At 52.2% G+C, this 16,505-nt stretch overlaps 1 protein-coding gene across 2 annotated transcripts; it reads left to right on the top strand.

Moving 5' to 3' along the window:
* The first annotated feature begins 1,674 nt into the window (after positions 1-1,674).
* Positions 1,675-15,710, top strand: LOC100821594. 2 transcript variants are annotated; one of them, XM_003565765.4, is made up of 8 exons: positions 1,675-2,080; positions 2,179-2,295; positions 14,662-14,731; positions 14,821-14,876; positions 14,950-15,039; positions 15,138-15,197; positions 15,282-15,344; positions 15,478-15,710. In XM_003565765.4, the coding sequence occupies exons 3-8, from the start codon at positions 14,714-14,716 to the stop codon at positions 15,584-15,586; spliced, it is 396 nt and encodes a 131-aa protein (XP_003565813.1). In that variant the 5' UTR covers positions 1,675-2,080; positions 2,179-2,295; positions 14,662-14,713; the 3' UTR covers positions 15,587-15,710. The 2 variants fall into 2 exon arrangements, with proteins under 2 accessions (XP_003565813.1, XP_010230956.1); XM_010232654.3 differs by lacking the exon at positions 14,662-14,731 and having other exon boundaries at positions 1,681-2,080.
* Positions 15,711-16,505: the final 795 nt, after the last annotated feature.

The following is a 16,505-nucleotide window of genomic DNA, read 5'->3' as shown; positions in this document are numbered from 1 at the left end:
CTAGTATTAGTACCTGAAATTGCCATTTGCAAGAGTCAATCCATACGAGAACAAACCGAACTCAAGCACACAGCACACAGCAGGTTGATGATCTTGTCAAGGTAATCTTTATTAATTAGATCTTGACAACAACAGGATGGTGATGATACCACACATCGATCATGATGTGCCATATCTCCATTTAATTAAACTAGCCCGGAGGTTAATAGCTGGCGTAGCAACAGCAATCGATGAGGTTATACGGGTGGGGGAAAGGGTCACCCCCGCAGATGCCTTCCAGCATATTGTCACGTATCCCAAAATTCGCCTTGATACACTGCTTCTTGCAATCGTCGTCGAAGCAGCTCGGCTCCCCTTCAAAGCATCCAACTGCATCCATCCATCCACAATCAACACAATGCAATTATTCACTTACACAAATTGTTTTTACTACTCCAATTAGTGTACTTATATATGAAATGTGTACTTACTCATATAGAGAGGGACTTACTCTTGTATCGGGGCTTCCCTTGGGAGGGAGCAACATTGCCATGATCAGGAGAGCGCCCAAGAACAGGGCTCCCCTGTTCATCTTCAACATTGCAGCTGCCATCTGGAGACCTGATTATTCTCTTTCTTATTTACTTCAGTAGTTCTTGTTTCTCTATAATAATTTGTTGTTTGTATGATTGGTCTCTGAGAGTACCTAGGACCGTGTTTATATAGACTCATTTGGATGGTTATCTCGCTGTTAATAAGGATACATTGATACTATAGCTGTCTCGTTAATTACGGCTACATTGATACTATAGTTGTCTGGGTTGTCTCGTGGTTAATGCGTTCGTGATAACTCAGCTACAATTTTAGCAGCATTCCATGCCGAGTTAATTAAGACACGTTTAAGCAACTGGCTGCCATTCTGCAAAAGGTATATTTATATGCGTGCAACTAGTAGGCGGCAATGACACGTTTCAAATAGTATAAAAGAATTCAGAACTGTCGACTCGAAACTCTTGATGTTGCTTACCGATGTCAATTACATCTTCTTTCATTTGCAAGAGAAATTTTTGATAGCATCGGTACTTAAAATTGCCATTTGCAAGAGTCGACCGGTATGAGAACAAACTCAACAACCAAAGCATCCGACGACGATGGAGAACTACACATCGATCAGACATTCAGACATACTATATATCTATGAATATGCCATCTCTATTTAATTATTATTTAGCCTGGAGGTTATCATTTCCTGAAGCAGCAGCACTTGATGAGGTTGTATGGGTTGGGGTAAGGGTCACCCTCGCACCAGCCAACAATCTCACTGCTAGGCAGCGTAAAATCAGTGTCCTGTCACTTCTTCTGGCAATCGTCGTCGAAGCAGTTCGGCTTCCCTGCAAAACACCCAACTGCATCCATCCAAAATTAACACAGATTATACATAGAAAATTGATAAATACTATAATCTGTGCAGTAATATACAGAAATGTATGCTTATCCTCTATATCTAAGTAGAGGCAACCCACTAACATATTTCTCTCAACATGCAGCCTATTCACCTCATCGACCAATTATGTCACAAGATTTTTGACCACAACAGCCCACATCATTTCCACAACGTGCCCGTGTCGTTGTGACTCCGGCACCTGGACGTGCACCCCGCTTGGATCCATCCATCAGTGCTCCCCCCTGCCCACCGCCTGCCTTCCCAACCTGGTGTGCACGCTTGTCTCCGTCGCACTAGCGCTGCGCCCCCTGCCCACCGCCTGCCCTCCCAACCTGGCGAGCGCGCCCGTCTCCGTCGCACTGGGTGCCATGTCGCTTCCCTGCTGCGCGCCCTTCCCGTGCCCTGCAAGTCGACTCGCGCCGCCTGACCTCCCACTCCACCTAGCGATCGTGCCCGCCCGTTTCTGGCCAACAATCAGGCGCCCGATGCTCTCCCAGCCACCAATTGCTCCAGAAACGGCACCACCTGTCCAAGCATTCATCTGCCATCATTGCTCTGGATTCAGTCAGCTGAGACGCCATCTTCTTCGTCCTTTAAAACCCTGTCCGTACTACCTGCTTGAGTCGCCATCTCTAGCACCAGCCTTTGCTCTGGCAGGTCAGCTCTCCTACCCATTGTTTGCCCTTTTTTCCCCTTCTCAATCTCTGAACTATGTGTCTCCTGACTGCAAGCTGTTTGATGTTTTGCCTGCCCAGGGTTCGCTTCGGTTCTCCTTGCTGCTGGCTGAAATTGGGAGGTGGCTGTCATCGGCTCATCGGTTTTGATTCGATTTTGCACACTACACGCTGGGGCAGCTGGACCTGCTTGCCTAGGTACACAAGGCTCTCACCTCTAATTTTTTGTTCCTTCTCTTGCTGTTGTTACTGGTGTACCATCTCTGATTGCATTGGATGAGCATATGCCTCTTTTGAAACTACCTCCTCTTGATTATGTTCTGCACCGTGTTTGTTTGCTGAAAACCAAAACACCTATACTTGCTTCCTTTGAAGGCAATCTACAAACGAAAAGAAAATTGCTTGCTTTGCACGTGTATGATTTCGAGTATGGATAGCGCCGAGAATTCTTCGAGGGATCCTGGTAGTCATTCAGTCCCACGCAGACGTGGACGGCCCCACCATCAGTCACAGCCTATTGTTATCCCCGAAACAAATCAATCTGATTCGTCCAATTCCCGGCGCCGGCGTGCACAGCTTAGGAATAGAACAAGTACATCTACGGAAGAACGTTTGGTACGTCAGCGGTTAAATGAGGAATCATGTATAACAATTTTGCAAACACCAAATTTCACCCACAATCGTAAGTTCTTATTCCTTTGCAGTTAGTGAATTTCAGATTTAAGTCTCCTTATGTACAAGAAAAATATGAATGGACTGTATCTTTCAGGAACTATATTTGAACCCTTAAACCTTGGGGGACCCAATCATTCATGCAAACATTGTGCTGCTTCCTTTTGGTATGAAGAGCGTATCCGAAGATAGGAATACTCCTGATCCAATATATAACCTATGTTGTAGAGGAGGGAAAATCTTTTTGGAACCGTACAAGTCTCCTCCTCAGCCAATGTTGGATTTATTGACCTCGCAGAACAACACAATTTCAAAACACTTTTTTGATCATATTTGTCAATATACTACCATGTTTGCAATGACTTCAATGGGTGCTAAAGTTCTGGAATCCATCAATGATGGCCGAGCACCATATGTCTTCAAGGTTAGTGGTCAAGTGTGTCACCGTATTGGTTCTTTAGTGCCACCGCGTCAAGGACATCGACCAGAATATGCACAATTGTACATCTATGATACAGAACATGAGGTTCAAAACCGCATAAATATAACTTCCTCTGCTGGCCCTTCATCTTCATGGCCTTCATCTTCACGTCATTCCTTCAATGCTAATGAAGATATTGTCCAATCTCTTATATCAATGTTGAACACCCATAATCCCATTGTGAAGCTATTTAGAACAGCACGTGAAAGATTATCTGCAAATGCTCTGGATCAGTTCATCATCAAGATATTTGGCAAAGTTGATGCGCATGGAGATATCAATAGTGCTGTTTGTAGAAAATATGGGTGCCCAGATCTGTTTGTCACATTCACTTCTAATGTCGGCTGGCCTGAGATATTAGAGGCTCTATCATCCATTCCAGGGCAACAACCTTCTGATCGTCCAGATATTGTGAATAGAGTGTTCAAAATGAAGCTTAATATGCTAATGGATGATATTAAAAAGAAAAAAATTCTTCGGACCCATAAATGCATGTATATTTTACATGATTTCTATCATAAATTAATTGGCGTTGCCTGAATCTTATATTTCTTTACCCTAAAAAGATGTCTCTTTCTGTAGTCATATACACAATTGAATTTCAGAAACGTGGTCTCCCTCATGTTCATATCATCATATGGTTAGCCAAAGATGGACCCCTTGATGCACAAAAGATAGATTTCCATATTTCGGCTCAGCTGCCAGACCCTAGAAATGATCCGATGGGATACAATGTTGTATCTTCATTTATGATACATGGACCTTGTGGAAATCTGAACCCTAGCTGCCCCTGTATGTCTGAAGGAAAGTGCACAAAATTTTATCCTAAAGGATTTCTGTGAGCAAACCACTGTATTGGAAAATGGTTTCACACAATATGCTCGGCCAAACAATGGAAAAACCGTCAGTAAAAAAAATGGAGTTGATATTGATAATAGATTTGTTGTTCCTCACAATGTCGACTTGGTAGTGAAACATCAAGCTCACATAAATATAGAAAAGGTTAATCACGATGGCATGTACAAATATCTTTTCAAGTATGTAAACAAAGGTTTTGATTGTGCAAGATCTAAAATCCAGCCTACTTCTGCATCGTCTGATCCATCGGGGAAAACTGTTAATGAAATTGACAACTATCTAGAATGCCGCTATGTGACACCGAATGAGGCTGCTCGGCGCTTGCTAGAATTTGATTTTCACTATACAGACCCTTCTGTAGAAAGGCTTCCTGTTCATCTCCCTCTTGAGAATAATGTTATTTACTCAGAAGATGATAACCTTGAACAAGTGATTCAGAACCCGAAGAATATGACAACTAAGTTGACTGGATGGTTAGAAGCTAATATGAATCACCCTCTGGCTAAACAATATACCTACTTAGAATTTCCAGAATATTTTACATGGCACTCCAACCAAAATGGCAAGTATTGGGATTATCGTCGTGGTTCTCGAAGAATAGGCAGAATTGCTTATGTCAACCCTTCCCAAGGAGAACTTCACTATCTACGTTTGCTGCTCCACATTGTCAAAGGAGCAACATCCTTTGCTTAAATCAGAACTGTATCTGGCCATCTACATCCTACGTTTCATGCTGCATGTGAGGCTCTAGGTATCCTTGGTGATGACCAAGAATGGTTGAATGTTTTAAATGATGCAGCTCAATGGGCCATGCCATATCAGTTACGGCAGCTATTTGTCACAATTTTGCTCTTTTGTGAGGTAACAAATCCTAGAAAACTTTTAGATGAATACGCATAAAAAATGTCTGAAGATGCAGCACATCGCTTGAATCGCAACCCTGGTCAAATGAGCAACCCATTAGCAGATGTGTATATTTCATCTTTTCTTCTTAATGAATTGGATAAGTTGCTAAAAGATGCAGGATATTGCTTATCCCATTTTAATTTGCCACTGCCAGATGATATTGGGAGTATTTCTGCAAAAAATAGGCTTATGTTAGAAATACCCCGGGTGCCACTGGTGCCCGAGTTTTTTGCTCGCCACTTGTCACCCATGCAACAAGGCACCTGTGGTATCCCCTTGAGTATAAAAGGAGGACCCCTGCCAACGGTCAAAGGGTTCGGTTCCTTACTAGTTTTAGCCAGAAATAGCAAGTAGCTCTTAGCAGAAAAGGAGAGAACGCCCGGGAACTCCCTCGGACAACCTGTAAACTCTTGTTCACTGGCTAATAAGAACACAGAAGCAGGACGTAGGGTTTTACACCTCAGGATGGCCCGAACCTGGGTAAAACGATCGTATGCATCTTCACGCTTGACATTGGCCTCGCCGGCGATCGCTGGAGCGATCCCCGACGCCCTCTGCCGAACCTAAAAGGGGGTGCACTCACCCTCGTTGTCTAAGCCTCGGGCTACGACATCTGGCACGCCAGGTAGGGGGCGCGTGTGGATAGCTCGCCGGAGACCGCCGGCGCCGTCGTCTGCAGCTACATCGGCATCGTCTTCTTCGCCGACAGGACCAGTCATCATGCCTCCTAAGCGGGCTGGTGACTCTCGGATCGATCCGCGTGGTGCCCCAGCGGCCCACACGCGGTCACACGACGCGCAACTCGCGTCGCAGGGTCAGGAGAACCCTGAGCCCTCTCGGGTGCAGCAGTCGCAGCTGCCACCCCCGCCTCCTCGGCCGTCGGCGGACAACCGGCTGAGGGGGCCGGCGGCTCCCAACGCCGGAGCCAGTCGCGCGAGCGGCCACGACGCCACCCGTGCCGGCCAGCGAGTTCACTCGTGGGCCGAAGACGCGAAGCGGTAATTGCGCCACGAACACACCGCGTCGCGAGCAACGCCGTCGGGATCGCACCCTACCCACCTGGGTGCGCCAGGGGACAGGGCGGAGGACAGTCGGTCGGAGAATCGGCTGCCTCCAGCCCAAACCCCGGCAGAAGCCATCATCGCTGCGCGGGTCATGGTGCGCTATGAGCCGCAGCAAGGCACGCCAACGCACGAGGCGTGGAGTGCGGAGCTGGACGCGCTCCTTGCGCTCGTCGCCCAGCAGCCGCAAGGCGAGAGCGCCCCGGCCGGTTCGGGCCGAGGGCACCACGCGTCTCGGGGCAGGGAGAAAACCCTCCCCCGCAAGGAGGGCCAGGAGGTGAGGATCCTGTGGGGTCCTTGGATTCGTCACCAACCGTTACGCGGGGTGACGTGCGGGGCGTCCTAATCACCCGCAAGCAAGAAGACCTCCGCCAGCGTTTGGAGCGCCGGCGCCGGTGTGAGGCAGAGCGCCAATGCCCAGAGGAGCAGGAGGATGCTCCCATGGGCGCCGAGGACGACTGCACTGCGTTCACCCGCGAGCTGCGCCGGGTAACATGGCCCCGCAAGTTCCGAGCGCCGACGCTTGGGACGTACGACGGGACCGTGAACCCGAAGGATTTCCTCCTGACCTACACATTGGGGATGCACGCCATCGGCGCCGACGACAAGGTCAGGGCCAACTGGTTTCCGATGGTCCTCAAAGGATCAGCGAGAACTTGGTTGCTCAACCTGTCTGCCAGGTCTATAGCCTCATGGGCCGACCTGCGCGAGCAGTTTGTGAGCGCGTTTCAGGGCGGCTACAAGCGCTCGGGAACCATGGCGGAGCTGCACACCGTGGTGCAGAAACCAGGAGAGACGCTGCGGAGCTTCGTCAACCGCTTCTCCGGCCTCTTCTACTCCATTTCAGAGGCGGAGGCTGCCGCCATCATCAACACCTTCGCCATCAACGTTCGCAACCCCAAGATGCGGGAGAAGCTGAGCGCGCACCGGATCCGGACGACGCAGGAGCTCTACGCCTTGGCGCACAAGTGTTCCATGGCCGAGAAGCGCAACGGGAACCAAGTCCTCACCATGGAGTCGGGGGCTGTCTCGAGGCCTGCGAAAAAGGCTTCGCCCACTGGCGGGTCTGGCGGCAAGCCGGGCGACGCGCCCCGCTGCCCCATCCACGCCAACGCCACCCACGACGCGCAGGATTGCCACATTCTGTAGGTTATCAAGCAGAGGCGCGAGCAGCGCCATGAGGAGCGCCGAGCGGCCGACGCCTGCTTCAACTGCGGGGATATCGGGCATCTCTCCCGGGATTGCCCGAACGACCCCAGAGCGGGGCCGAAGCCTGCCAGCGGGGATGCCGGCAGAGAAGAAGCCCAGGGGGGACGCGGCCAAGCCCGTGCCGGCAGGGAGTGGCCTCCCCAGGGACGAGACAAGGCTCGCGCCGAGGAGCAGCGCGAGTCCGACTACACCGGGGGCGACGAGCCCGACTTTCAGGAGCCCCGCGGCGTCGCCTGCATCCATGGGGGAGCTTACGCTCTCTCATCCCATAGCACGGTGAAGCGCCTCACCCGGGAGGTGTGTGTGCTGTTGCCGGACACGGAGGCGCAGTAGCCGTTGAAGTGGTCGCACGTGCTAATCACCTTCAGCGCCGACGATCACCCAACCCGGCAGCTAGGTTCAGGGGTTTTGCCTTTCGTGGTCTCATCGATCATCAACAACATGACGGTGACCAATGTGCTGGTGGACAACGGGGCGGGGTTGAACCTCCTGTCCGCCAAGTTGGTGGAGAAGGTTCAGCTGCCGTTGGAGCATTTGAAGCCCACCGACCCGTTCCGGGGAGTGAGCCCCGGGATCGTGCGCCCCTGGGGCGCATCACGCTGCCGGTTACCTTCGGGTCCCGGGAAGCATTTCGGACTGAGCACCTCGTGTTCGATGTGGCTCATGCCCCGTTGCCGTACAACGGGATCCTTGGTCGGCCGGCGCTGATCAAGTTCATGGCGGCAACTCATTGCGCCTACGGCGTGATGAAGATGCCGTCCACATACGGGGTTCTCTCCATCAGGTGCGATCTCAAGGATGCAGCCTAGTATGTCGGCGAGGTCGTCAGGGCCGCCGCCGAAGCCAATTCCGGTGACGAAGGCATTGCCGGAAGTGAAGGCTCGCTGTCGGGCGACGGCCCCACAGCGAAGAAGGCCCGCGCTACCCCGCAGGAGCTTGTCGGGGGAGGTGCAGGCTCGAGCTTACGCCCCGGCAAGGGCCAGAAGCTCAAGGAGGAGGCCGCCAAGGTGAAGAAGCTACACCTCCAAGCCGGCAACGAGGAGCACACCGTCACCGTCGGTGCGAACCTCAATGCCAAATAGGAAAGTGCCCTCATCACTTTCCTCCGGGAGAACGCCGACGTGTTCGCTTGGGAACCGTCGGACCTCCCCGGAGTCCCTAGGGAGGTGATCGAGGATCGACTCGCGGTGCGTCCAGACGCCCGCCCCATCAAGCAAAAGATCCGCCGGCAAGCACGGGAGCGCAAAGATTTCATCAAGCAAGAAGTGGACAAGCTTAAAACTGCGGGGGCTATCAGGGAAGTACTATACCCCACTTGGTTAGCTAACCCTGCAGTAGTACCCAAGGGGGGGAATAAACTTCGCGTGTGTAGATTTTACTGATCTTAACCGTGCGTGTCCTAAAGATCCTTTCCCTGTACCTCGCATTGATCAAATAGTAGATTCCACTGCCGGTTGTGATTTGCTGTGTTTTTTGGATGCGTTTTCCGGCTACCATCAAATTAAGATGGCAGTCGAAGACGAAGAAAAAACGGCGTTCATCACCCCGGTTGGCTGCTACTGCTACACGTGCATGCCTTTCGGGTTGAAGAACGCGGGCTCAACATTCCAGCGTGCTTTACGCGAGTGTTTGGGATCCCAGCTAGGCCGAAACGTTGAGGCCTACATGGATGATATCATCATCACATCGAAGCGCGGGGACTCGCTGATTGATGACCTGCGGGAAACGTTCGATAACCTCCGCAGGATCAAGCTCAAGTTGAACCCTGAGAAATGCACCTTTGGTGTAGACTCGGGGCAGCTTCTGAGCTTCTTGGTTTCTCACAGGGGGATTCAAGCCAACCCAAAGAAGATAGAAGCTATCGAGAAAATGGAGGCTCCCCGCAGGGTGAAGGACGTGCAGCGCCTCCACGGCTGCGTAGCCGTGCTGGGGCGCTTCATCTCGATGTTGGGCGAATGCACCCTGCCTTTCTTCAAGGTAATGAAGAGGAAGGGCCCAATTGACTGGACCCCCGAGGCTGAGGCGGCGTTCCAGGATCTCAAGCAGTACCTGAAGTCGCCGCCAATCCTCGTCGCCCCCAAGCTGGGCGAGCCGCTGCTAATCTACCTAGCGACGACTGACCAAGTGGTCAGCTCGGTGCTAGTTGCCGAGAGAGAAGAAGACCTCCGGGGGGCTGAGCCAGCCCAGGCAACCTCCTCGGACCCAGGAACCGCCGTCGAGCCGGCGGCGTCAACACCGCGCAAGCGGCTCGTGCAACACCCGGTGTACTTCATCAGCACGGTGTTGCGCGACGCCCGCACGCGGTACCCGCAAGTGCAGAAGCTCTTGCTGTGGATTCTGCTTGCATCACGCAAGCTGCGCCACTACTTTCAGGCGCACCGCGTCATGGTAGTATAAGGGTTTTGCCTTGAGCGGGCCCTCACCAACCGTGAGGCCACCGGAAGGGTGGCTGAGTGGAGGATGGAGTTGTCAGAGTTCGATCTACACTTCACCAACACCAAGAGTTGAAGAATGGACCTCGACGGGCATAGAAGAGGAAGAGCCGGAGACCAGCCTGCCCGGCAAGCTGGACGAGGGCCACTGGATCATGTACTTCGACGGCGTGTTACGCCTGCAGGGAGCTGGCGTTGGAGTCGTCATCGAGTCACCCACTCGAGACCAGCTGAAGTTCGCAATCCAGCTTGACTTCCCCAACTCCACCAACAACACGGCTGAGTACGAAGGGTTGCTCACAGGGTTGTGGGCGGCGATCGCCCTTGATATCAAGCGTCTGGTTGTTCGCGGGGATTCACAACTCATGATCAACCAGGTTAACAAGGACTACGACTGCCCGCAGATGGCAGCGTACGTAGATGAAGTCCGCAAGCTGGAACGCAAGTTCAAGGGTTTGCGATTCGAGCACGTCAAGCGCAAGGATAACTTCGCGGCTGACGAACTGTCCAAGTGGGCAGCAGAGCACCGGGAGGTTCCGGCAAGGGTGTTCTGGCACAGGCAAACTGCGCCTTCGGTCGCTCCCAAGCCGGCTGCCGAAGAAGCCCCCCCCCCCCGACAACCGAAGGAAACCCCGTAACAACGGAGGTCCATGCCGCTAATGCGGCGGCATGCGTAAGTAGGGAAACCCCACCTTGGGCAGCGGACATCGCCCACTACCTGAAGGGGGAAGCCCTCCCGGAAGATGACGTTGCCGCGGAGCGTGTAGCCCGACAAGCCAAGATGTACGCTCTGGTAGATGGGGATCTCTACCGGAGGTGTGCAAATGGAGTGAAGCTCCTCTGCATGCCCCAAGACGAAGGGCGCGCACTTCTGGAAGACATACACAGAGGCACATGCTCGCACCATGTGGCCTCCCAGACTTTAGCCGACAAGGCCTTCCGGCTCGGCTTCTACTGGCCTGCAGCGCTAGCCGATGCTGAGCAGCTAGTCAAGACGTGCGAGGCGTACCAGTTCCACGCGAAGAAGAGTAACCAGCCGGCGCAGGCCCTGCAAGTCATTCCATCCTCCTGGCCGTTCGCGGTCTGGGGGTTGACATCATCAGCAAATTGCCGAGAGCGGTTGGTGGCTACAAGTATTTGCTGGTGGCCATCGACAAGTTCTCCAAGTAGGTGGAAGTGGAACCGGTGCGGAAGGTGACCGCTCAGGCGGCCATCAAATTCTTCAAGGGCATCGTGTGCCGGTTTGGCGTGCCCAATGGCATCATCACCGACAATGTCTCACAATTCACGAGCGCCGTGTTCCAAGCCAACTGCGAGGGCATGGGCACCAAGATCCACTTCGCCTCTGTCGCTCACCTGAGGAGCAACGGACAGGCGGAGCGAGCCAACGCAGAGGTGTTGCGGGGGCTCAAGACAAGAACCTTTGACAAGCTCAAAGGCCACGGGAAGCACTGGGTCGAAGAACTCCAGCCCGTGCTGTGGTCAATCAGGACCACACCTAGCCGCGCAACGGGCGAAACTCCTTTCGCCCTTGTCTACGGGACAGAAGCGGTGCTGCCCCTCGAGCTCAAGCATGGATCCCCTCGAGTACGCGCGTACGGTAAGCATAGCCAACACGAGCAGAGGGTTGACGATCTTAACTTCATCGAAGAGCTTCGATGCCGGGCTGCTGTCAGAGCTGCGCGCTATCAGCAGGGGCTCCGCCATTATCATGACAGGCGGGTCCGTCCCCTGGAGCTCGAGGTCGGAGACCTTGTCCTGCGCCGGATACAAGGAACGAAGGCCGTGAACAAGTTGGCTCCGAAATGGGAGAGCCCCTTTCGAGTAGTGCAGGTGACCAGGCCGGGCGCTGTTCGGCTGGAAACCGAAGAAGGCTTGCTGGTGCAAAACAGTTGGAACCTTGAGCACTTGCGCAAGTTCTACCCGTGAAGCGGCGGAGCCCGACCCACAGGTGATGCTCCGGCAGCATGCCTCTCGAACTAGTGTAGTCGGGCAACCCCCGATTGTAATCCGCTAGTTTCTATGAATAAAGATAAGCGGTTTCTTCTAAATTTCAAGTTGTCTCGTTATTTGCATGTTCTTCCTTCTGTCTTCTGCTCTAAGTGCACAAAAGTCTCTTTCCATCCTTGGCTGTGAGCAGGGGCTGCCGGAGCCTCGAAAACTAAAATCCCGTTGTCGGATCACTCCGGCACGGGGTCGTGCCATTGCTGGGTTCCCCGCAACGTGCACCACGCAGTGTATGTGTCTTGGGATTGGAAGAGTGCTCACACCCAAGTTTGGTATTGACCCTTCTGTGCCTGGGGGCTGGGAGGCAGGAGGGCTACCTGTGCTCTGTCTGTTTCTATCTGTGCTGCGTCTTTTTTCGTGCATTTCGAAAAAAAATTACAGCATCTCAGGCGTGGTAAGAATCTGACATGCAAGATAAGGATGGAATCGGGCGCACGGTGACACTCATGGAGTGCTCACGGGCCGTGTCATTTAGCGGGTAGCCAGTGGTGCATGGCGACCGCTCCAAGGTTCTTACCGAGGGGGGGGGGGGGGGTGTCGCCACATGTGCCGCGGTAACTCGGCGTGCATAGTGGCAGGATTCTTCACCGTGCCTATAAAAGGGCAACGTGGCCAGCCTCGTCGGAGGACTCGACGTTGGGCCAGCTGAGCTCCGATTCCCCCCCGCCCTCTCCTCGGCCACTCGCTTCCCACGGGCGGCGGCTGGTGGAGGTTGCGGGGCTCGAGCAGGGGAATCGGACATCAGCCCCCACTCGTTGCAGGGCGGGTAGCTGCTGACGATGTCATGCAGCCCCGCGACGCCGGCGTGGAGAAATGGAGCCCCCGGGGGCAGATTCGTGAATGGGGCATCCTCGCCGGTGATCCCCTTCACCCACGCCCGGATTGCATCCGGGGTCACGCCCCCGTTCTGGAGGCGCGTGTTGTCCCCGGGCCTCGTGTACATCCACGCGAGGCGAGACCGTAGCTGCAGCGGCGCGATGCGCCGGCTGATGTAGGTGCGTGCCACGTCGAGACCAATGAGCACCGCTAGTCGCAGGGCCTTGATCCGCTCGACGATGGGGAGGAGCTCCACGTCGCGGCTGTAGCGGTCCCGCCAACCATCGTTGCTCGCGGGCAGCTCGGTGGGCGCGTAGATGAGCTCATCGGGATCCTCCACGCGAACCCAGCACCAATTCGCGCGCCACTCCTTCTCAATCTTCTTCTCCGTCCACACGATGAACTCCGACTTCATCTTGTCACGGGCATGGAACACCACCACCGACGACATCGCCTCCGATTGCTCGACGCGCCGGTAAAAGTAGCGGCGGAACAACGCCACTGACGGCATCACCCCAACGAACCCCTCGCAGAGGAATTGGAAGACGACGAGAAGGAAGAGGGAGGTGGGGTGGAGTTGCGCAACCCGGAGCTGGTACGCCACCATGAGTGCGTGGAGGAAGAGGGAGAATGGAGGTACCAGCCCGGCAAGGATGAAGCGGGCGAACACCCGGAAGTCATTGTCCTGGTGGTCAGCGCCGGCGGGGAAGACGAGCGTCTCGCCGTACTCGTTGAACCGGGAGGCGACGGCATGTCGGATCTTGTCGAACCCCTCGCCGTTGTAGCCGGGCCTGAAGAAGGCCTGCGTGGCCCTTAACTCCCGTTTCTTCTGGTCCTTCTCCGAGAGAGGCTTCTTGGGAGCCTTCTCGCCTTTGTCGGCCGCGGAACTCTTGGAGCCTTTCCCTCTCTTGGGGGCTGTGGGCGCCATGGGGAATGTGGGCGGAGGTTAGCAAGAATCAGGGGCTCAAGGAGGAATGGGGATGAGGAAGAAGTGCTGGGGGGCTAAGTGTTTGCTCCCTAGCGAAGCGGTGGGATCTTATAGTACCCCGGCGTTGAGCAATGGTCGCGTCCGCACCTTACGGGCGAGCTGGGGATAATTACGCTTAAAGAGGGGAAATGCGGGACGTGGCCTTAACCACCCGTGATTAAGGGAAGGGTAGGGCGGAATGCGGGACATGCCGCTCAACATGTGGCCACCCTTGATAATGCCATTGGTAAAACCAAATTATTCCATATAGGAATGAAGGTTGATACATGTCGCACCAGTGGCACCTGGGGTGCCATCATTGCATGACGCGTGGATCGCCTCACCCGCTCCCTGCAAGGATAGCGCCTCGGGCAGCACCGCACAAGCTGCCCGGCAAACCATCAGCCCGGCAGGGCTAGCCAGGCTGCGAGGGTTGCCCTGGAAGGCAACGAGAGAATTCCCGTCTGGGCGCTCCCCGGGAAGGTGTTCCCAGGCACAGACGCTTGCTACAAGGACGGTACCAAACGGACAGAGCATCGATGCCACGTGGCCGCCCGGCGGGCTCCCTGTGCGCAGGGCTCGTCAGGGCAAGGAGTGAAGCACAAGCAAGCATTTAATGCTCCGGTAGAAAGGGGATTCCCCGTCCAGTCAGCCCACAATGACTGGCCCGCTGTGAATTCTAGGCACGTAGCGCCCTAGCTGCAGGGCTACTCACCATGCATGCAAGCCAGCGCAGCGAGGGCAAGCTGCCCGAGTTCTTTGCTCGCCACTTGTCACCCATGCACCAAGGCATCTGTGGTATCCCCTTGAGTATAAAAGAAAGACCCCTGCCAACGGTCAAAGGGTTCGGTTCCTTACTAGTTTAGCCAGAAATAGCAAGTAGCGCTTAGCAGAAAAGGAGAGAACGCCCGGGAACTCCCCCGGGCAACCTGTAAACCCTTGTTCACTGGCTAATAAGAACACAGAAGCAGGCCGTAGGGTTTTACACCTCAGGGTGGCCCGAACCTGGGTAAAACGATCGTGTGCATTTTCACGCTTGACATTGGTCTCGCCGGCGATCGCTGGAGCGATCCCTGACACCCTCAGCCGAACCTAAAAGGGGGTGCCACTCACCCCTGGTGTCTAAGCCTCGGGCTTCGACAATTCAACATCCAGGTTTCCCATAAGCTATGTCATAAGAAAGATCTTCTCGGCTGACAATGGACAAATGCTGCCCTCCATAGAGGTTACACAATCCATATTCATTCATCTATTTCGTCCTAGCTACAACCATATTACGCAAAAGTACTAATTTTAAACATTAATTTTTTTCAGTCATCTTCAAGCAAGGAACTAATTACCACTCCATCTTCATCCATGAGTACCCAGAGGTTTGCAATCAATCATAACATTGAAATTAAAAGCTCCATGTCAACATCCTTACCAAATTTTTGTTACTGACAGTCCAATTGTCTATGCACAAGATGAATCCAGCAATAATACACCTCCCGTTCCCCAACTTGCAGCTACTGACACCGACAAAGACAATCTCATGTAATTTTTAAAATTTTAAAGTTTTCAAAAATAATTCTCTGTATATACTAATCTGTTCACAGTTAACATGAATTAGAAATAACTATTTTTCTATGCAGTAAGTCTGCAGCAAAACGAAGCATTCAGTTTACGGAACATGATCTGATGAACAAAGGAAGGTATCCTGCAGCTACAAAACGTCATATTTAGTCATGGTCTAACTATTTTGCTTGATAAATTAACCAATTGTTTACACGGCGCAGTGAAAATGAGGTGGAGCTTACATATGGAACAAAGGTTCAGGATGTCAAACGGAATAAGCATGAGTACGTGCATGGTCTAACCATTCTCATTTTTTTATCCTCGATAGCATTGTACCTTATTACAGGAAAGTTGAAATTGTACATAATCAAGAGTTTCTCCTCTAGCCCTTTTCTGACTTAAAAAAAAAACATGCAGGACATATCAACCATGCAGGAAGCAACATCGGAAGTCACAGCTGCACTGCCTTCTACCTAAAATTAGTTATAGTGTTGCTGTTATTGTGTTGCTTGAGTCAAAATTATAGGTCACCATTGACCACCTTTAATTGTAATCAATCAGACCTCTTATTAATACTGTTTGATGTTGGTCCAATGCATGTATATGCATCTATCTGAGTGAATAAAATATCTGCCCTTTCTTCTCAGCTTTGCCGATTACTTCAAGCTCACTTAACATCTGTATGTTGACCACTTAAACCAATGGCAATTCAATACTTAGAAACTCCCGTAATAAAAACTTTTAGTATCATTCATTTAGGAGGTGTTGTAATGTACCATAAAAGCTTTTAAAAAACGGTGTCAACCATCTATATATCAACAACACTGTATTACATTCCTTTGTCAAAGTAAAAAAATACAACTTCCATGCCACAGTCTTCACAATCACTGAAACATGGAGCGACACAAGGGAAACCCAGGTATTACTCAATTCATCATACAATTCTATTTCACTTCCATACAACTACTCTCTTGATCTTATACAGTTTTTTGGTCCAGCATGCGAGGAACATAGAGTTACCAGCACCTTCTACTCATCCACAAAGAGAGGCTTGCAAGATGTTTGATAAGGCGATCCAAAAACTCAATGATCCTATGAAACAGCTGATGCATATAACTTTCAAAGAAGGAAGCCAAGATGGAGTTTCATGTGCAGACATCACAAGAATTCTTCCAACTGATCGGCATTCCTTCACAGTTGAATACATCAAAAATGGAAAAGGACATGTAACAATCATCCTTCCTGACAGCAAAAAATAACAACTCTTATCATAGTTTTCAATAAATAAAAATATATTTTCATGAATTACAACATTTTACAATGTATTTCCTCTTTTATGCATCACTACAAAATCCCGCTGCAACGCGCGGGGTGTTATCTAGTACATATAGAGAGACTTACGCTTGAGTTTGACCCACCCTTGAGAGGAGAAGAACATTGCCATG

This window comes from Brachypodium distachyon, chromosome 2 (assembly GCF_000005505.3).
Source record: "Brachypodium distachyon strain Bd21 chromosome 2, Brachypodium_distachyon_v3.0, whole genome shotgun sequence".
Lineage (NCBI taxonomy): Eukaryota > Viridiplantae > Streptophyta > Magnoliopsida > Poales > Poaceae > Brachypodium > Brachypodium distachyon.
The sequence above is the reverse complement of the archived record's forward strand: the minus strand, read 5'-3'. Positions and strand labels throughout refer to the sequence as shown.